The sequence below is a fragment of the Falco rusticolus genome, chromosome 12 (assembly GCF_015220075.1).
Source record: "Falco rusticolus isolate bFalRus1 chromosome 12, bFalRus1.pri, whole genome shotgun sequence".
NCBI lineage: Eukaryota > Metazoa > Chordata > Aves > Falconiformes > Falconidae > Falco > Falco rusticolus.
Window position 1 is genome coordinate 20275972 of NC_051198.1, and position 23370 is coordinate 20299341.

General features: G+C 39.7%; 1 protein-coding gene across 6 annotated transcripts in view; it reads right to left on the minus strand.

Moving 5' to 3' along the window:
• EML4 (EMAP like 4) overlaps positions 1–23370 on the minus strand; it is a 162849-nt gene that overhangs the window by 68115 nt on the left and 71364 nt on the right. For all 6 annotated transcript variants that reach the window (XM_037405244.1, XM_037405243.1, XM_037405242.1 and 3 more), the window contains exon 2: positions 5374–5556. In XM_037405244.1, coding sequence (XP_037261141.1) covers positions 5374–5556 — 183 coding nt within the window. The remainder of the gene's footprint in view (positions 1–5373; positions 5557–23370) is intronic.

Genomic DNA, 23370 nt, shown 5'->3' on the forward strand with positions numbered 1-23370 from the left:
AGAACATCAAGAATAGTAAGTGTAACAGAAGAGAAATAAAGTATTAAAGACAGAGGAGAAGACAAAAAAATGGGGAAGAAATGCAGAAAAAAATAATTTTAATGCAGAAAGAACAGATGGCATTAAAACTGATATCTGGAAAATCCATTAAGACCTCAAGAGTATCATTATTTGTTATGTGAGCATACAGCCTGCAGACTTCAATCGGACCATTCCCGTGAGCATAATGACACACATACAAGCTTGCCAGGTTAGTTTTAATATTGTGGATAAAAGCCTATATCCTACCTCTACCATAAGCATTTTCCTATCTACACCTATATTTTCTGTTCCTGTTTAACATCTACTGATTAGACAACATAAACATGTACCCAGTTATTCAAACAATTCTGCACATTAAAATGTGCTAAGAGTAAAATCACCAAGGCAAGTCTATCTTTTGCTTTCATTAATGAAGCTTGCTGAACACCTGAATTCAATTTTTGTTAATGTAAAACAAAATGGCTTAATGTTATTAAAATGAAAACATTGTTGAGATAAGGTAAAAACTACATCAGCACTTCGCTTAAATTAGTGCAATGAGACAGAATTTGATGCAAGAGACTACTTAGGATTTTTCCTGTAGAAGGGAGACACTTATTTCACATGAAAGGAGGGATCAGGAAAGGAAGGAAAACTCTCCCTATTCCTATTCTAAAATCCACTGCACAAAGGGGGAAAAAAACCCCAGCCAAACAATAATCTACATTCCCAGTACACAGCTGCTTTTGCAGGTCCCCAGTATCACTGTTTTAAATAAAAATAAAGCGTGGTAGACCTTCTCTGCAAACTGCCATCCGCTGTTTCAGTTTCATTTTGTGAGTTGAATTTACATATGAGTTATTTGATACTAATCCTTGTTGGAAGTGATGGGAAATGTTCCTTCAAAGTTTTAACCTGTGACAACCCTCCTCGTCACTTCCGAGTCCAGAAAGAGGACATGAACTCCTTTCTCTACAGACGTACTTTCTGGTAGATGACCACTTTTTCAAGCAAGAGCTCATACCTCAGTGATACGATTAGTCTGAGGTATTTTATTGGTGCCATTGTGTGCCACAAACTCATCTCCACACCCAGAGCCTGAGGGATGGATTCTCCTGTTACACACATTTTGACACCCTGGAAGATTTTAATAGGTTTACCAGGCACCAGCTGTGAGCCAATCTATCTTGCTGGCAGCCACAAGTACCAGACCGCTTTATGTTTTCCTTTTCTTCAGCGTCCAGGTAATCTTTGTTTTTGCAATTTTTTGTGAAAGTTAACAGCATCAATCATGCATCAACAGCAGAGACATGTGGCAACAAGAACACTGAGCTGCCAAAAGCAAAGAACTTCCCACCAAAGAAATCCTTCTTACCAACCATCTATTCAAAAAGAAAAGAAAGAGAGGAAGAAAGGAAGAAAAAACCCCAACCCACAAATGCACCCACAAACTAAGGTCCCCCCAGCCCCGTAGCTGCTGGGGACCTGTTCTATAGTCAAGCCCTTTCACATTTCTAATCCCCAACACTATCTTTGGACCCAGTAATTTCTCCTTTGTTATTAAGGATGTAGTTATTCGTAGCTGTGTGTCACAATGGAGAAGTACTATTGTAGCTTTATTATTTTGAAAAGATTTTCTCTATTTACAATGACTTTGCATTGAGAAATACTGAAAAGGAAACAAGCCACATGCGAAGACTTCCAGTCTGCTTTTCACCGTGCAATGACAGGTGCTAATTCTGTTGCAATCCCTACTAAAGGTACTTCCTTCATACAGTATCTCCATTTCATGCTTTACTAGGAGGCACTAAAGTGGCTAAAAAAAAATCTCACCCTGTAGATTGTCTCATACAGTTCACAAATCACCTATCCCTGTACGAAGAGCAGCTTGCTTCTGAGACAGGGCTGGACAGACAAAATCATAGGTAGTAACCTCCTGATCAATAGCCCACAGCGTAGAAATAAAAATCTACCCATGCCCATATGAATTTTTTCACTGAAGACTGGATTAAATTCAAAATAAGCATGCAACGAAAACATAGGGAAAAAGAAAAACAAAGACTACAAGGATAATGCAAAACAAATTATCTATTATCTTCAGCTATGGTTGATCCAATCTGTCAATCTCAAATAAATGAATAAGAAAAATAAGAACATAATTAGCTCACCAGGTATACAATTCAGACAAAATATCACAAAGGATGAAGAGATCTCTTTTTCCACTAAGCTGGACCATCAACTTTAGAATGGGAAAAATCAGTGAAAAAGTGATCGGGATTGTACCTTCAGGCACGATTCACAGCCTGCACACAACACTTACTTATAGCCTATAGGAAACTTCTATTCAAAGACACTGCTGAGGTGGCAACAAGAAAAAAAACGGAGAGGTTTCCTAAAAACACATTTCAGCAGCAAGTAGGAAAGACTCCTTCAAACTAGGTTAGATATCTTCTGTTACTCAGACTAAAAATCTTTCATTTGATGGGAAGATTCAAAATGGTTTTTCTCCAGTACCATCATTCTTGTAAGTTCGGTTTATTTTATAAGTATTTATCTCACTGTGTTGCCATCCTTCAAATTAAACACATCTCTCTCAATGTATTCAGAAATACATACACATCTATTCTCTTTACTCACCATTTATGTCAGCATGTATTTTAAGGGCTGTTGCGGAGACAAACACTTCTGTGAATCAAAGACCATTTATTTTTTTTTAAAAAAAGAAAACCTACCTTTAATATTTACCATGAAACTGCAATTGTGTAATGCAGAAATCCAGATTCTTGACAGGATCATGAACACCATAATGAGTTTTAGAGGAATACAATTACCTTTGCAGCAACCATAACTTGACTAGTAAAAGCCTGTTTCATACCCATAAAATAATTAAAAAAAACTTAACGACTTCTTTGAATGTTATTTTTGTATGACAATCCAGATCTTCTGCTAATCCCACTTGTTCACAAAACCAGTACGCATTTCTCTCTCCTAAAACATTTCAGGAGTTCTTTATCTATTGAACTCAACATACAGAAATCAAAAGTAGGACCTAAGGTATTGCAAAAAGGTATGTATGAACTTGTTTTGAAGTATTTATTAAAATACTGATATTTAGGATTAAATTAAAGTCAATCTCAAGCTCATTCTTCACATCTAATTTTAAACTTTTGTACAAAATTCCAGTGACTTTATGTGAACATTTTATTTTATGACATCTTTATACCGTCTATATGCAGCTGGTTTAATGATAAACAGTGAAGTTAATGTGTGGCATGGTGATATTAGGTAACCGAACACAAAGGGGACACATCCACCACAAATTAAATACTCTGCCAATTAGTCTTAACTCATTTAAGTTCAATGTATTAGCTCATATGTGTACATCTCCGCCTCTGCCCCCGTAACTTTATTCAGTTACATGATGTTGTCAATTAATTGGTATAGATGTAATAGCTGAAGCTATTTAGACATTCTACCACTACACTCCAAAAGAATTAATTAATTTTTCACCGAACAAATTCACCTAGAGGACTCAGGATGGCCCCAAGACCCCCAGAGTCACAGTAACAAGACAATCACAAGGCATTTTGCAGAACGCAGCAAGTTTGCCCTGTCTGCGCACGGTTTGCTGAGTACTAGACAGCTCCGAGCCAAAGGCCTTCAGCCACGCTTGTGCGTATCCCAGCTCCTTTGCATTTCAATGGGAAGATATGGTTCTATGTTGCACACGTTTTGCCCACAGTTCTCCACGTGGACATTTTCTTTTTTTCATAATGGGACAGCAGATAGCAGAGTGATTTAGTTGAAATATTTGCTAGAGCTATATTTATAGAGTTAGAGCAAGAGGTCTCAAGCTGGGTGAGACCAGAGATGCATAACAGGTAGAAAAAAGCTGTATTTCTACGCAGGGATGACAAAAGCCTACCATTTAGCAAGCAAGAGAGAATAGCAAGATTCAGAGCCCAAGCCAATTAAGCGTCATCACTTCTTTCCATCTGGCAGAGAGACTGCAAAAACACTTAATTAAGAAATTTGATCTCTCTGCCACATCTGAAATAATTCAAACTTCCAGCATTTTCAGCCTGTATAATGCAGCCGTACAAACAAAGATAGGCTATGATGTGTCAGGTTAGTGTTAAACTGGCACTGGTGTAATGGGGGCACTCCGAGGCTGTAATACAGGGACTGATCCTAAAGAACTCTATACTGCACAGTGTGATGGGGATACATGCATTTATGGCAAATTAGAATATGACCTAACCTTTTATTTATTCAGGGGCTTAACATATACCACAAACATTCACAGCTGTAGTTCTCTCCGAACACACCACGTTAAGCTGGAGCAAATTCAAAGAACTCTATTCAAAGAGTTATCCAGAATAGAAAGGGAAATGTTTGTGGAGGGGAAGTATGTAAAAATTTGTGTAAACAGCATTGAGTTTCTTTACGACAATCATGTATTTCAAAGTTGCAATATAAAAGTTACTAGTCACTAACCAAAACAGATACTGCTGAGTGGCTACTTGGCCACTTCTTACAAGAAACCTACTGATTTTGAGTTATCTCTGTAGATGAACAGTAACTATATTCAGAAAGCTTCCTTATTAGATGGCAATGTATTTTGTTGGGGTTTTGTTCCTTTTTGGGTTTTTTTTTGGGGGGGGGGGGGGGGCGGTGTTTTGTTTTGTTTTGGGTTTTTTTTTTTTGTTTTGGTTTTTTTTTTTTAAACTTTAGGACATGGTGAAACATAGCCTGTAATACGCCCCTTCAGCTGAGCAATTTCTAGGTGAAGTCAAAGCCAACACTCACAACTGCTAACAAACAAAGCCCACTGCTTTACCTTGAGGGTGGTGAGGCACTGGCACAGGCTGCCCAGAGAAGCTGTGGATGCCCCATCCCTGGAGGCATTCAGGGCCAGGTTGGATGGGGCTTTGAGCAACCTGGTCTGGTGGAAGGTGTCCCTGCCCATGGCAGGGGGGTTGGAACTGGAAGATCTTTAAGGTCCTTTCCAACCCGAACCAGTCTATGATATGCCCCAGAACCCCCAGTGGCAGGTTAAAGACCACAGCTGTAAAACATTTCACCACTTAAAATTAAAACAGGAACCTTTTCACAAGAAGGTAAGTTTTCAGGGGTGTCACATACATTTAAATGTTAGCAAACAGCAAAATTAATAAGCATGTTTCAGATATCTATTAGCTACATACTATAAAGCCACTCAAAAAACTAACCTCTCCACCTCAACCTGCCTTTCCAAATGAGACAGAAAAGGAAAAAAAGAAGTTATCAATGGAGAACATTCCCAATTATAACCTTCTAACTCTAGAAAGAATTTACCCAATACAGGCTTACCTTTATTTGGTGCTGATTTTCTCACAGCAGCTACATGGTCTTCAGAGATAGCGAGACGCCTTAGCACATCAGCCAGCGCTGCTTTTAGCACGGTGATTTCATCTTCTTGTTGCTGCACTCTCAGCTCCAGGGCTGAAAGGCGGTCCTGGACATCAGATGTGCTCGCAGCTGAGATGCTGTCATCTGTACAGCAGGAAAGCAGAGCAGAAAGAGGCATTCAACTGTTTTGTTCTAAACTAAAAGCCACAGAAAGAAGTATGTACAGCACGAGCATGTCCGACCCATCATTTTGAAATACTGAAGACATTCAAACAAGCATGTTCAGGCAAATAAGGAATGGATATTAAGTTAGACACATCAAATTAATGCTTCAAGACAGAAATGTTACTGATCATTAGCTAAGACAGAAGGCTTAAGGAGCGTGGCCCTATTACCATCATAAGAGGCAATGTGTTTTCTGTTAAAATAGCATAGAAAGAAAAACATGCTTACCAGTAGAAGGAAGACTGAAACAGCTTATTTAAATAGCCAACTGAATTATCTAAAAAGCTATAAAACTGCGGTAAAATTTTGCAATATATTCTTTTGGAACTGTTGAAGAATTTTAACTATGATCCTTAATAATAAAGCAAGTTGTAAAGTTAAAAAAAAAAAAAGCCACTGTTGAACATGCAAGTATTGCCACTTGATGCAATTAGGTCATGGCTAACAATCTCAATTTAAATGGTCTAGATCAGAGTTCTTAACTTCAATTCCTTCTCTAACTTTCTTCACATCACCACCCTGTATGTGCCAAAAAAGCATATGGCATTGTAACATTTGGCCTGAAGTGAACAGAAAATAAATATGCTACAAAAAGGTTCCAAAAGTCTGTCTGGCCACACAGAGATAGTTTAGCATTAAAGGCGTAACGCAGCCAAATCTATTCTTCAGTGGTAAGAAGGAAATTACAGCTTCTGCGTACTCTTTGCCTTTGACAGTTCTTTGCATTATTTCTGCCAAGCCAAAATAACACGTAACAGATTTTTGTACTTGGCTGTTCCAATAATTCACAGGCCAACTGCATTAAAAAAAAAAAAAAGCCAACAACACAAAAAGTAGTAGAAGAAGAAAAGATCATAAAATAATTTGTTGCTTTATCACAAGGTACCAAATTTCTATTTCTTATCCATTTTGGTTTAGCCTTAGTGAAAAGTCAGGAAGTAACTTCTAATACCGGTTTACAAAATTTACTTGTATTACACAAACAGACAGTATAAGTCCATATTCTATGAAATACATATAAACAGTGAATTTACATGTAAGGGTAAAATAGCTGGTATTACTACCGCGATTGTATACAATCTAAACTTTAGTTCACTAATCTCATGAAGACATACCAAGGGGAAAAAAAAAAAGTTAATATAAGCCACAATCCTTAATCTTTGAAATACTTGCATAAGGGCACTTCTAAAATAAATGTAAGCAAAAGAAACACTAAGACAAGCCCCTCCAATGAATAATTATTACACAAGAAAGAGATTAAAGAGTTTAACGCCAACTTCCATTCAGTTAAAATGCGATACTTGCTACGGAAAGACCAAGAATTGAACCAACCAAAATAAAGAATCACAATAATACCTTCACAACACAAAATTCCTACAAGGAATTACAAAACAAACTATTATTAGTAGTGAAATGTACTCATAACTATTATTAAACTGAAAGCAATGATTAAGATTACATTGATAAAACAACTCCTACAAGACGACAGCTTTGCATATTGGTTTAACTCACCATTTGGTTAAACCAAAGCAGAAGTGTATCCCTTCATGGTTAATACTGCATTAATTCAGGCTAATAAATAAAAAGAACTGCAGGGGAATTAATAAGGCATGTAATCAGACTGAGATCTGGAGACAACAGATCAGAACAACTCTGAAGAAAACACTGTAGTATCACCAGTCATAACTGTACCTCCTATATACAGAAATATTATTTTAACAGCTCTACAGGCCAGCATATCCAATGCTCTCTCAAAGGTACAAATCCAGACCAGCGACAGCTACCCCAAGTCGATAAGGACTGTTAAGATTCTTTTATTAGCATCCTCATTTTCAAAACATAAACCTCTATCTGTTTTCAGGAGCTAGTAGAAGTTCCTACAAGCACACATACCTATGCAGCATATAAAAAGGAACTAAGGTAAATTTACATTAATTCATGAAGAAAAGCTTTTACTTTAGAAAAGTAAATGGGACTTAAAAGAAGTACCATGTAATTAATACTTTTGCTATCCTTACAATATTAGCCTTTAAATATATGCAGTGGACCAGTCAAAATGAACACTGCAGAAAATAATTACAAGTTTCAAAACATTATAATCTTTATAACTTATCTTACACCGGGTAGCAGTCCGAACAGAAGAGAAAATTCTTTAAAGAAGAAAAAAAGAAAGAAGAAAAAAATGAAAGCTTAACTTTTTTCCTTTATTGCCTGCCAAAGTCTTTAATTAATGAACTATTAAAAGGTCTTATAATGGATAAATTATGGATTAATTCCCATGCTGGATAAATATACAGCAGATCACTACAAAACATTTGTAAAAGGAATAAGTAACTACGTCAAATCATCATTTTAGAAGCCAGACTTTATTGTGTTCCCTGTGTGAAGTCCAAATAATAGTAATTACCAAACCAGGAAAGCCCAGGAAAGCCTCCGCTCTTGGTCTGTCTCTCTGATCAGCACAGATGCAAGTGCTCACCCCGATGGGGCATATTTTTTTCTCCACCAGTTACTAACATTAACTAGACTGTTTCTGCTGGACCTCAGCACCCCAAAAACCCTCACACAGCAGATGGCTTCTGCAGCTCCCGAAGCCACAGTCAGTAATTAGGAACTCCAAAGGAGAACGGGAGAGCAAATCTTTCTGCCCTGGAAGGGTGAGTTGCAATGCTTTGACCTCCCCCATGTATCAAATGAGATTGTAGAGGAGCTGGCCAACGTTCACCTCTGTGACCTGTGCTACAGAGGCTTAAACCCTAGACAGGGTATGGAGAGCCAGAAGGACCCTCAACTTCAGCCCAGCACCTTGTCAGAGGTCATAGCTGTATAGATGGGGTGTGAGTAGGACACCAAGAAGGTTAAGCCATTTCGCTGATTCAAAAATAGGCAAAGCGATGGGTTATGTGTGTACAATGAGCAAAAAGACATTTCAAACCACCAGTGGCTGCTCTGCAGAGAGGGCACACGAGGCACAGCAACTGAAAGAAGCCAGTAGCAAGAAGATCACTAGGAAATCAAGAATATTTTGGTTGATCAACGAACACAGTAGCACACTGGGAAGATATTTTATTGTTCTTTATCACTCTACAAAAGCAGCATCTGTTTCAAGTGATGACAATCATCTATTACCCTGGCAACTGTTAGAGGATTAAAATGAATGATTCCCAACCCAAATACCTCACCCATGACAGCAAATATTCAACTGAAGTCCAACATGCCCTTCTTGGCAATGTCTTGAAAAGTCAGTCAGCTAGGGATTAGCTTAGAAGAAGATGCTGTGAAAGTAAACACAACTGCGATCATTTTGACAAATCTGCACATTACAAAACTGTACTTTTTTTTTTATAGAAGTTTTCAAAATCTCTTCCAGATTTCTTCTTCTGTTAAAAATACATTATTATAATCTAAAGAACTATTGCAAAAGATGTTTGAACTAAAATCTCTCTTCAAGGGCATGCCCTTCTCCCTTCAGGGGGGGAAAAAGCTCTTAAACAAGTACAAAGTCAGTCACCTGTGAAGAGAAGTTAATCTCCTCCCCTCCCCCTCCTCTTTTCCCACTTCCAAACATCTTGCCATCGTGCTGTCTCAGGTATCTATCCAGACCTTCCATGAGCCACTCTTAATTTACAAAACCAGAGGAAGATTTATATATTTAGAGAGGGAAACTTGTTAAGGGAATATAGCAAGAAATCTGCAAGTGCAGTTGACCATTCATTCACCGAATTAATTTTAAAAAGACCTTCTTAGTTATCTGGTTATTTTAATTCCAACCAAGTATCATAGTTTCTGATGTGTTGGTCACATTTCCCAAGCTGTCCATGACCTATGCCTTCAAAAGAGCCACTGGGAACAAGATTCACTGCAAAAAAAGCATCATCTGCTGCACTTGCTGGTAGCGGATCACAGATGTGGATCTAAGGTCCTTCAATCTTAAAAAGTGGTTTAAGATACGAGTATTGACACTCAAATGACAGCAAAAACATGCCAGGCCTAAACATACAGTACTGTAACTTCCAAAAAGATGTCTTATTATTTTATCCTAGTCCACTACTTTGATTTTTAATTTTAGCCGTTAAAACATCAGTTCTTCCTGCTTTTACAGTAAGCACAGATGTGTATGGGATGCTTGTATTCAGTACTCATGAGACATCTGGATGATCCTAAAAATGAGGGTTCATTTTTTACCGCCAGTGAACAGCACTGAACAGACTCATTAAGCCGCGTGGGACCCCTCACAGTCATGTGTCAAACCACTCCCAGCAGAACACACAAAGCATCAGCTCAAACTACCCCTTAGCCTTTGGCCAGGAACTTCAAAAACGGGTATCCAGCACACAGTGATGGTACTTAACAAACCTCCCAACCCATGGATCACTCCTCGCCTCACATGTCACCAATCAGGCACGTGAGCATAAAAGCATTTGAAAAGCATCATCCTTTATCGCTCACTGCCTGTGAGAAATTTGAACTGACTACATTTGACAAAAATATATCTTACTACTGAACTGCCTACGCTGGGGCCCCTCAACAATTCCAGACCAACCATTATCACTCCTCTGAGTCAATTCCTCCCAGCCTCGACTAAACATAAGGGCTTCATTTTACACATAAGCAACATTTCAGAAAAACAAATTCTACAAACTCCAGCACACGGAAATTTAAACCACAGGGTGGAAAATCCTACATTTTATCCAATAAAGCCACACAAACCACAGATATTTTTAAAACCCTGTGTGCCATGGCACCCACACGGTTTTCTGTGTTTCCCCCAGAGTGGTATGAGTCTTTTATTACAGAAAAGTAACAGAAATTACTTGGACTGGTATAAAGATCTGCCCGACAATTTCAGGGAATAATTGGCCCAAAAAACCCCTCTCTCACTAGGGCTACAAACTGTCCATATGCTCAGGACGGTATGTATTTGCACAACTTGTAATTTTTATTCTGAAGAACAGTGAATAATTTGACTCTGGATGAGGCTTGCATTTCCCAAGAGATAACTGACAAATTTGGTTTTCCTACCATGTTAAGTGAAACATAATTCTCTGCAGTTTTCTGCAGCTCACTTGTTGTATGACTAGCTTATAAAGGGTGCAAAGATCAGGAATTCTGTTGCATATCTCCAATACATAATCTCAAAAAAATACCACCAACCCAAACCCAACCAAACAAAAAAAGCAGAATCTGACTCCACACTTTTTCCCACAGTATCTCCTTCACTTCCTCCAGATGCCAACACACAGACAAATTATCTTGGTTTTGTAGAGGACACAGGTCACGGCAAGAAAAAGAGAACGGGAATTAAAACACACAACACAAATGTGGAAGATTAAAAAATCTTCCCCCTCCCCCCGCCCCCCCCAATGATACAATGATACTGTATTAGTATTAAGTTCTAACGTGTCCCTAGAAGCTAGACCTGGTGCCACGGAAGTGCTGTGGGAAGTTCTCCTCAAATTCTCCCTTCCTGCAAATGCAAGACATTCTCAATTACCCCACATATATCTGACCTCCTTTGCTACTTCTTTGTTCTCTTTCCCTAATCTCCCCAATTTTTCCATTCAGAATTTAAAACAATGCTCTGCTTGATACCACACTTATTGCCAGCGACAAAGCTTAAGTTCTTTCTTTACTTTCTTGTAAAACAATAATGCAGATGTTTTGAGATGGGTACAGGTAACTCATTGACTGCAGACAGTGGTTGCGCCAACTCATGGCTCTCATACACTGCATGTTAGCACTTCCAACCCTAGCTAAACCTTACATTTCTCTCTTCCACGGCCATTTCTTTAGGTTTTCAGTAAAGCTGCATGTGGTCAAACACTACTCATCTTCTCAGGGTTGATGCTGCACAAGGGCCATCATGTTGACAAAACTGCCTTCCTTGTACAGCTCATGAGATTATTTAACATTGTATAGTTCAATCTTATTTTAGTCCCCTACAAGCTAGTTAATAAAAAATAAAAAAAAAGGACATATTACTCTCCACTAGCCTTTCACAAGCCATCTAACAAGTCCACAGCAAGCAGTAAATCTATTTGCACAGATCCTACTGCAGAATCAGACCATAAATTAAGAGCTCGATGTCTAGGGGATAGTGCCTTAAACATCAGAAGTGAGCTTCCCAACGCTCATCTGCATTTTTGATCATAAACCATGTAAAAAGATTGCTTATTACTCACTTTAAAATACATCAGTGCAATCCACCATGTTAAATGATGGATACAGAACCTGACCATAAAACCCCCACAAACAACAAACAACCCAGCCTCCCCAACCCCAGACAACTCCCACCAACCCTCACTCAAGTCTGAAAATCTAGACTGTGTCTAAAAACCTCAGCCAAAACTCTGAAAGCAATATAATTTGTGTTGTTGAGAATTTATGCATGACTTGAACTGGTCCACCTGGAATAGAACTGAACAGGTCTGTATATAACTGTATAGATAATCATACAGCCCAAAATTCAATTTAGAAAAACAAAAGGGCCGTAAAGTAGAAATTTAAATTGTTACAGCACAGCATTAAATTTTAAAAGAAAAAAAATATATTAACTACATTGGACAAAGCTTCCTTAGGAATTTTCAATTAAGCATGACATACTTTCATTATACAACTGCAGGTTTTAGTCTATAGATGATCCATGATATAATTTTACTGTAGCACATGAATGCTCTGCAATGCAGTAGTTGCTACTGATCTTTTCTATTTGTGGGCTGCTTTATGCTTTATTTGAAGCAAGTTTATGCCCACGAGCCTACTACTGCACCATTACATTATATAGTACATCATCTATGTTTTCAGGCAATCTCATTTTAAAGGGTTGGTCTGACATGTAAGATGATCTGCCACTTTAACCCTAACAATTAGTAGCTCTGTTTGTATATGCTAAACAGATTTGTGCACACAGGCTTTCATATCTATTTTTTTCCTGACATGAAAAACCAAGGGAGAGAAAAAAATAAAAGAAGATACAAAAACATCCTGAAAAAATAACTTTGTAATAAACAGAAGTTATGATAAAAATATATTTGTAATAAGCCCGTGCATCTGCTGCTGCAAACACTCATATTATTTTTAATACAGATAATCTAGAAATACATCAGCATGAGAATTGCAGGGCATAACTCCACCCATGCTGTATTTGACCAACACGAGTGTTCCGCTTGCCCAAGTTTCTGGTAACTATAATTTATTGGGCATACAAGTTCTAAGAAGAAACAGATCAGACTTTGTACTTGCCAATACAAGTTTTGATGGGTAGACTGAGAAAGCAAAACAAAGCCAACACTTACATACACTTCTCGTATTTGACATTGGTATCCATGTAATTACCATGTAATGGAGGCAGGTAATTAGGCTGGTGCTGTCACGTATCCTTCCCCAACTGAACACTTTGTATCAGCTCCACCGCCATTACGATGCACCAGTAGGATCATTCACGGGATTTTCACCACTGAAGAAGTCCTGCGGTTTTTAAGTATTTTTCTTCCTCTAACACTGCTTAGCTCTTGATGTTCCTGATACTGTTCTGAAGCTCAGGACTCTTCGGTGCTTGGCCTTCCACCAACATGACAAGCCCTTACCTTCCAAAATAGTGTTTCTGCAACAGGTGAGCAACCTCTACCCTCTGTAGACAGAACTCATGGTGGTTACAGGTACACGCCTGGGATCCCCCATGTAATTCTCTCAGCAGCAATCCCAGTCTAATATCTGATGCCACTCTATTTTCACGTCATAACAGAAAGAGGGGCTGAGAGCATCTTTTCTAACACATACGCTTGGAAGCTCCTGCAGCAATCAAAGAGACAGCTGCAACGAGCTGCTCCAAGTTAGGCATGCATTAAAAACGCTCCAGCACACATGTATTACTACTCCTCTGTTGAAAGTATTTCATGTTGTGCTAGAAGCATTAGAATATATGATATTCTAATATAGAATGACATGATAAAATGCTAATTTAAAAATTAATAACTTCACCAAGCATGAAACTAAGCTAAAAATTTCAGGACCTGGATTCACTTCCCCTATCCTCCCTCATGCCCAAATGGATCTAATTAAAATTTTCTAACGAAACAACTTCTCACATGCTGAAGAGGGACTGGATCTCTGACACCGTCCGCTCCACCAAGGGTTCTGCACCACGAGCAGATGGCACCCTAGCCACCCCACGCAGGATCAACAGGCTCCAGCTCTGCAGGACAGAGGGGAAGCCAGACACTGCCTGGGGCTCCAGGGTGGCCAAAGCAGGACAGCATCTCTCCCACACTCCCAAGGCTGCACGGAGGGAGGAAAAACCTGCATGTCCTGCCTAACTTGAAACACTGGACACCAGCATTGAAAAGTGATGAGCTCTCACAGGTAGGTGGCCAGAAGTGGTCAGGCTCTTGATGCCTACAGGACTGTCCTACCCATGCACTTTGACAATCAAGTCTTCAGCGTTTCAAATTGGGCAATTACTTAATTAGAAAATCAGATAATTAGCAGATGCTTTTGACCTTAATCTCTTTTTAACTTCACTCTTCATCTGCTAAATACAACCATAGTCCCACACCGCATAAAACTTAACACTTACGGGCTACTGAGGCACTACCGTAAGTACTACAGCAGTCGATATTTAAATTCATGCACGTATTTGAAAAGCAAGACAAAAAGCCTTGCCATAAACATAACAGAGGGAGACACGCAAAGAAAACAAAGGCAACTCAAAATACCAAGCAACTGCTTTTTAGGCAAAATCACCTTTTCCAAGTTCTGACTTGGGGGAGCTATGATCGAGCAATTAAAGGCTGCATCTTAATACTGCTACAATCCACAAGATTAAATATAGGCTTGAGAGACTACCCCAATTCTGACTTTCATGTTAAGTCTTTGACTTCCCACTCATAACACTTTTCTTTAACCATATGTCTTTACTGCATAAATCTACAAAAGACAGCATCAATTGTCAATGATCTGCTCAACACAACAAAGGATAATAATAACCATATTCAGGCTCAGACAAAAGTACCACTATTGAAAACATCACAAATCCAGCAAACATTGCACAGTTCACCAAAAAACATGGGATCATCTGAAACACTCTGGTTTTCCTGGAGTATTTTGCAAACTCATTTGCAGGCAAGGAAGTTGGTGTGAAGGCTTGTAAATGGAAAGGGAGGGCAAAGGAGGGGGAAAAAAGAATTAAAGAGTACTCACAGTAATCTAGGAGGGGGAAAAAAGAATTAAAGAGTACTCACAGTAATCTCAGATTCTCCACCTGTCCCTTGCAGCCCTCCCTGTCCCCATGCCACTTATTTTTTAACTGCTTTTGTCAGAGCGATGGTGATAATTCCTGCTCAGAGAACGGTCCATATATGTAGGGTATCTTTTTGTCAGAAATTAAACCCCAGAGGTAACCTTTATGAACTGATTTTCCAAAATATTTCCAATGTACTTTTTCCAGTAATGTGCCAATAAAATCCAAGTTTGCAAAACATTCAATCTTTAGATTGTAACAATGTATAGGAAGTCCAATGTCCCCCATCACTGTAGTGCATCTCCTCTGCTGCAAAACATCTGAATTCAGTAGTACCAACATACTTTTACTCTGAAACTTACAGAAACCTGCCAACACCTTAAATATTTATTGTTTATTCAGGCAGCAAACTTACCTGAGTTTTTGTTTGTGATATGCTTTTAACAAGAACATAAAAATGTTCTTGTCCTGGAGAAAAATTATTTCTACTCTTTGAAGCTTGCCATATTCTCATCAATTCTAGGGTATAATTTCAGCAGCAAAACAGAAAAGCACTGAAATCATTAAGTGAGATAACATCAGGCAAAGCAACATACCCTCTTCTTTTACAGATACAATTTATTTTGTACCATGCAATGTTTATTTCAAAATTTTACTAATCTCAAATCCTGAAACACAAATTAATAATCTCCAGCTTCTGTTATCGAGCAATCAAGTTAGACATTATCACTGTAATTAAAAGTGTTGGAAATTTGTTGTTCTGGCTGCTTCATTGTACTGCTCTTTTTTCTTTCCCCCAGGACTGATATCTAATTTGTAACATCAAAAATACCACTGTACAAACTATGTTTCTTTGATCTCATTCTACGGTATTCTAAACTGCTCTATCATAAATGCCACTACGAAAAAATCCAACAAGTCAGGAAAAATAAGAGTGCTGGTCTATTTTATTTATTTCCTTTCCCGAAGAAATACTTTTTTGTCCTTAGTGTTCACTTACAAATCTGGTTTGTAAAGGCTGTGCAGCTGTCAGTGGTTGCTTGTGTTTCACAGGCAATAGGATGTTATCTTGCAGGCTTAGTATTATGTTTACGCAACAAGAATAGCCTCCTATTGAAATGACGGATATGCATATAAAAATACCAGTATTAGTGTACTGCCACATTAAAGAGATTCACTTCTTGATATCGATTCCAAACACAGACACAGTGCACGCTGTTCTCGCTCAACTTCATTTTCCTTTGTGCTTAAGGGAAAACCGCTTAAGCTTGTCCTCTGCAGCATCATTTCAGGCCCCAAATTCAGCCTTTAAGTGCAGACACCCCTGCTCAGCAGCACTCCCCCAAATTCACAGCGAGCCTCTCAGGGGTACCTTGACGGGAGGGCAGGATGCCACACTCTTCCCATGGGACAGTCCTGCACCCCCTCCCAGGGAGGCTGGCGGCTCTCCACAGGCCACCAACTCACAGTAATTTGGTTTCATGGCACTGGCATTCCCCTGGGCACTCGGAGGTCCTTCTCCCAAAACGCTTCCCTACCCTGCGGGGGAAGCCCTCCCTTTGGGCTCTGCAGGGCAGAGTGGTACCCGGTGGGTTTCTGTGCTCAGCAGAAATGCGCTTACACCAGAGGAGGGGAGAGGCACCAGGGCTGCTGTACACAGCAGGGTATCTGAAGGCTCTTATCTCTCCAAGTCACAGGACACGGTGATTTCAGATAAAGGTAAAATCTGTTTGGAAAGAGACTTAGCAACTCACTGCCTGATCTTAGTTTTCTGGTATTTCAGGTATAGGAATTTCTTCCACTTATGCAGAGCCCTATACGTCACTGCTTCATTACCTCTCCGTACCAGAGCCCATTCAGTAAAATGCCAACTTTCTTTCTGACAAGCTAAAGTGACCTTGAAAAGTTATCATCCTTCTTTACATTTCCTTATCCAAAAGCTAAGGATGACAATGTAAAAAAAAAAAGCTCTATTAAGAGGGAGTAATAATTATAAAGGAGTATTAATCCCCATGTCTGGTTTTGTCCTGTGACCACCCACCAGAGCTGAGGCGCTGCTGCAGCCGGCCCAGGGCAACCAGTCACAATTGCGTGCCCATCACGCTCCGACCCAGCGGGCAGCATCTCCTGCAGGAGGCACCTCTTATCCCAGCTCCGCACTGAAAACCTTACACTCACTATTGCAGCAGGAAACCTGGTCTCGTGGTCATTAAACCTCTCCTGTACCTTGTAGGCAAGAACAGACATAAGGTGTGCTTTTGATATTTTTAAAAGTTCACTGTTCCTTGGGAGCACGAGACTAAATCTCTCTGATCACAAGTTAGATCCAGCACAACACTTGCAACAGCAGCAGCCAAAATCCTACTTTCATTTACCTCCACCAAGACGCCTCCCCAGATGTTGCCACTGGTTGCAGCTTTTGTACTAGAGGAACACCTCTACAACAACTACTGCTTCTTCCAGGTGGAACCAAATAAACAGCAGTTTTGCAAGGTTTTGTTGCATAGAAAGGAACTAAAACCTCTCTGTACAAACTACTCGTGTTATAGCCACTGCTCTCTGCTTAGTTTCAAGAATAAAGCACAAGCTGCATGACTCCCACACAGCCAACCTGCAAGGTGGTATCTGCAACTACTCATCACACATTAGTCACAATCTCCATTTCAGTTACTACAGAGGAGCAAGTATTGGGAAATAAAAGGGAATATTTTCACATTGTATGTCACAGAAAACGTTTCAGACCAGACAGCAAGCAGAAATAGCTATACCGGTGTAAGTCAACAGCCACCCTCAAAAAGGGGAACCAAGCATAAATGTAATTAAAAAACCCAACTAGTTCTTTACTTAAACTCCTTTTTTATTATTATTTTGTTAGCAAATAAATAGCCCCAGGGAAGCCTTGAAGTTAACACCTATAAACAAGGTGTGGGTGGAAAGCATTGCTCACACCTTGCCTGCCACTGTGGCTGCTGCTGCTGCCTGACAGGAGGCTGACTGCTTGGGCATCGATCCTGCCGTTCTGCAACCCACCACATCTGAACAGCTGCAGAAGTATTTAATATCAAAATTTATTATTTTACAAAGAAAGATACTATTTTAACCAATTCAGACGGCAGATCTACCATCAACCATTGCCACGTTTTCCTTCGCATGGGCACTATCAAAAGTAAGTTTCCACAAATGCTCCACAAAAAAATGCGGTAACTGTGAAATTAAACTGGCTTAATTGATGAAGAACTCTTGAAGAGCATAACAGACTTCGGTATGTGTGACTACACATGTATTTTAAAACATTATAGTTAAGCTGCTTCCACAGAAAATAATACATGAAAATGAAGCCAGTTTCAATGACAATTTCAGTTGCTAATCCTGGCACTATTATACCTAAAATGGATAAGTCCACTGGAAAAGAAGGAATTAGGTCTCATCTTTATTTAGGCTAAGCCATAAAGCAGGCTTCAGAACCAATTCACCTGCAAGCAAACACAAACACACAGACACAGTGTTATGGGATGATACAACTTCCCAGAGAAAAAACAATCACCAAACAGAACATGCTGGACAACACAGGCAGGCTAAGACCTTCTAAGATTTCACCTTGAACATATTTTACATAGAAGTCCTGCACAAAACTGAAGTGTCACAATTGCTACTGATAAATCATATGAAACCATCATGAATGCATGCATGGAATTTGCCTGCATGGGAAAAACATATGCCTTTTCATAGGGATACCTTTTCCTTCCTTCTCAAAGGATCCTGTAGGAAAACGCATACATTTCTTATGTGGAAGGTTTGCCAAATTTTCTAAACCCAAAAGAGATCATGTTTCTATCAAAGTTGCTTTAATACATCACACCTTGTATTATAAACAGATTACTCATCTGTTCTTTCCACAGATGGAGCCTCTGAAGCAAAAAAAAAATATTCCAGGTTTCTTTTCCTACTATTTGCTACAAAGCAACAGTTTTTAGGTACAGAAAAGATCCCTGCAAATAGCAAGGGAGACAGGACTGATCATGGATGTGTCTAGTATTAGAAATGATCAAGTACCACAAATACTTGATAGGGAAACAAGAATTAAATCTGGTGTGGACCAAGTAACAGCAGTGTCACAAGCCAGAATTAAGCTGCATTTTTTCCCCGTTTTCCTCCTTCTTCCCCAAAATCAAGTTATTAATTTATCAAGAACTGACATCAGTCAGTCTCCTCAGAAAGAGGAATCTTTATGTGCTAAAATACAGAAGTTCAAAAAGAGAAGGAGTATTTTGCTACAAATGCACACCAGCACCAATGCAACCGGGCAGCCTCTGCATTGCCACACAACGTGCCACGCCAGCCATCGCTCCCTTGCACACCTTCCTCAAAGCTCTTCAGTACACTGGGCATCACTTCCAGCTTTTAAGAAGAGATCAGGAAGAGCAATGCTAGGTAAAGCCTGCCCGCAACCCATAGAAATAAAATTTACAGTTTCATACTAATACACTTCAAATTAATGAAGTGAAAAATGTATTGGAAAAAGCTATATATCATCGGTCTCCAGTGTCTGCAATTCGGTTCTCTTTTAAAAATCCTGGAAATTTCTCTAATTGTGTATCGTATCTGGGGGGGGGAACAATCTAAAGCCAAAAAAATAATATTTATTCTGAAAGTAGCTATCATCTCAAACAACAGAATTACCCAGTTTATTCATCTAATGCTTATGCTTTAAGATTCATTCATTCTGCGCACACTTGTTAAGCATTAGCTATACTAATTCAGATATTTATACATATAAGAACCATCCAGAAGCATGCTATTTCTATATAATACTGGCAACCAAAATAACAGGATCCTTCATGCATGAAAAGGATCCCCCCTCCCCCTCAACAGAATACATCAATAACAAAATTGTTTTATACATTTTCAGCATCTTCTAACCTTTCCGATAATCTTATTTTATGAATTGTATTTTATCTTTAGTGTTAGCATGAAAGAATTAAAACCGAGCAAGTATGAGAATGTTCTTTGGGCTGTGACCCGGGGGACGGCCACCTAAACCACCAGGGAGTGAGCCCAAGAGGGAGTTAACAGTATCACAGCTTCCATGTGGTAACTACTCAAGCACAGGCTCTTACTCAAGACTAAACACCAGGTTGTTTCACCTACTAATCTACATTTAGTAACTTACTGTGTCAACATGCTGTAAATTCCCACCTTCACTTAACCCTTTGCAACCCATGTGCAAGCCTGCACGCCAACTAGGTGTGGCCACCCCTTGCGACTTGCAGCTTACATAGCAAAAAGCCCTCGTACAAGAGCATGACACGAAACACAGCCGTCGAGAGAGCTGGGGAAGACCTCCCGGCGTCAACCCTCTAGCAGAGAGGACAAGTGACCCTTCTCCAGTAGCGCCACCGCTCTGGCATGGAGGGAGCACAGCCAGCAGCACAGCTTTGCCCCTGCCAAACCCCTGCCCAACACCCCCCAGGGCCACCCCACCACCGGCCACATAATGTAACCCCAATACAGAAATTGTACGTGGTCAGCACAAGCCACTCAGGAATAAAAAGCCACTTCCAGCTCTGATTTTTGCCCCTTTATCACCTAAGAAAACTAACTCCTAAAAACCTTACTGCTCAAGATACCATGCCACTAAAGCCACAGAGCAAAATGGGTAAAAGCAACGGTGGCAGCAGCATGCAAAAACCTGGGAGACCACCTCAGCTTCTCGTGGAAGGGAATGCTCCCTGTGATGCATTTCATAGGTATCAGAGGTCTGACTGCGGTATTCTCATGGTTTTAAATGCTTCCGAAGAGGAAACAAGGGCAAGCCCCAACTAATTAATGCATTTTTAGAGCGCACGAAGCACAAAAATGATGCTGGGAGAGAAAAGCAAAAGCAGAAGACATGACACCTAAATTCTATCTGTTTTTATGATACAGCAGAGCGTCTTCTCATCACACAATAAACCACTGTGACTAATGACTGTCATGTCTGGTCATTCCTTCTCCTTCCCTGTTCACAGGATGGGATCTGTAGGTCAGGCATGTTTTCTGTGTTTCTTTGCAAGTTCTGCTCTCAGAGCTGCTTTGGCTCACTGCAGAAGAGGCAGGCTGAAGAAGCACTTTAGTTCTGCATGCTGCAAAAGGGAGCTCTTCCAATGCTGCTGCTTTCCTGATTAGTTTTCTTATCCATGTGAAGCAGCAGCGTGACGCAGGGTTCATAAAGATACTTTCTTAGGTTTCATAATCTGGGCATCACTCAAAGTTTGAGAGCAAAGACTCAGTGCTGAGAAAGTGTGTGCAGTCTGAACCTTTTTATCTGACCTTTAACAAGTTTGCTGAGTCAACTGCACCTTTGATATTTCACTGGTTTTGATACGTCAGCAGCTTCCGAGCATGGCTTGCAGTTACTTCACCTTGCAATTGCCTTCTGCGACTGCTAAGAAAATGCTAACCATTATCATCCACAAGTCACCATTATCTCCTCAACCCCCTTTTGATGACTAATACATATTCCTAGAACTGTTAGAAGCAAGATGCCGAACAGGCAAAGCAGAAGAAACATTACCAAAAAACGTAACCACATTTTTAAAGGGTAAATATCAAGTTAAAGAAATCAAGTTTTTTCCATTGAGTCAGGGTAAGTATTAACCTTCTAAACAGTGTGAGATGCAAACTCCTATGGACACCTTTATGATAGTGGTAATTTGATGTTGTATCTACATAGCACTTCTGCTACAGGACAATACTGCAGGTATTTAGTCACATGCTACAGATTAATAAAGCAGTTATTTAGCAAAGTATGTACCTGATGCACTATTTTGGTTTCTCAGTCAAGACAGACATTGGAAGATTTTTAACGAGCTGAGTACGTGCAAACATCTACAGTGGGCGACATGCAGAGTCAAACAGTGTGTGTGACCTGGCAGGGGGATCCCCACAGCTCTGCACGACTGGCACTGCACCGGTCTGTACTGTGTGTGCACCGCTGTGTCACACCAGCCACGTCCCTTCCCTCAGTTACCTGGACAGGGGGTAGCATCTGAAGAGGAAATAGCACTCTGACAATAAATTTAATGTAATGAAGCCTGGAAACATCAGACAAGAATCCTAGCTGAAGATGTCAAACTGGTGTGGAAAATTATGCCAGCAAAAAGTGGTGGCTGTCATAATTCCATTCTATAAAGTACAGCATAATAAGCAAAGAAGCACACAAAAGGAGAGTAATTCCCCATCCATTGCTACATTTGGAAAGCTCCATTTCCAGCCATTTAAGCCCATCAATTACAAGCATGAATGATCACGTCTGCAAAAATGCAACCATTTGCATTCTTTTCTTGGTGACTACTGCTCTTCCTGGCAGGGACCAGTTTGCCCTTCTTTCAGGGGACCAATAGGAAGCAGAGAATTTCCCCCAAAATAAAGCCCAAAGCATTTGGACTACCGCAGCCTTGGGGAGAAGGAGCTCCAGGTCTTACAGAATAGCTGGGTTGCATGTCATTATTTCTAGAGAATAAAACACTCTGCCTCCTTCAGCCAGGAAACTCACTGTGGTTCTTTAAGTGTGCTCCTATCAAATGTTGGGGTTTTTTTCTGGAAAACAGGAAAGCAAGTTCAGAGAAGCTACTAACAAATTTCTAGCCCAAGACTGTGGACAATACTATTCTAATATAGTTTTTAATCCTTTAAACCTCCTCACTGATATAACTTCCCGATAGCAAAAATGCTTAAATGAGTTTTGGGCCTATTAGCAAGCCTGACCCTCATCCCCCAGTGCAAATGGCTGCTCACTGAACTCTGGATTCATACTCGTGGTATGACAAAAGCCTTTCCCCTGGGTCCTGCCAGTTGGAATTCTTGTACTAGGTAAGCCGTGTAGGTTCATAAGGCAGGCTGCTGGGAATTCACCCTCCTTTGTAAAAATGTGTCAGCTGAAGGCAGGAGAACTCGCTCTGAGTCTGATATTTTGGGAGATGGAAATGACAACACAGACTGATTACTTAACAAGTACACATTACAAATAATTTAAACTAGTTTTAAAACAACTAGCTATGACAGCACTGACTCTCACATAGTTAAATTGCGTGTCAAATGCACCAAAATCCACAGCGAGTTAAATTTTCAATCAAACACTGAATATTGTAACATTCTAGGTGAATCAACTAAGAGGATACAGACTTTTTCAGACTTTTTTTTGGTTGTTTTTTTTTTTAAGTATTAAGATAGTGATATGGAGTTTTGTATTTATCATCATTATTACTGGTAGCACCTAGAGTAAGGCTAGCTGAAAAGTTTTCAATGCAATTACAACAAAAGCTGTCTTGTTTAGACAGGCTTCACTGCATCAACACAAATGTTGTAGTTGTGGCAGTGCAAGACAAGAAACAAACTGTTTAGCAAGATGTAATCCCCTGAAATAGGCTGCTACTTGGTTTATTTAACTGGTCCCCATCCAGTACCTAACTATTTTAGGTAGAATATCAAGCTGCAAGTAGGACTTCTATGTCAAA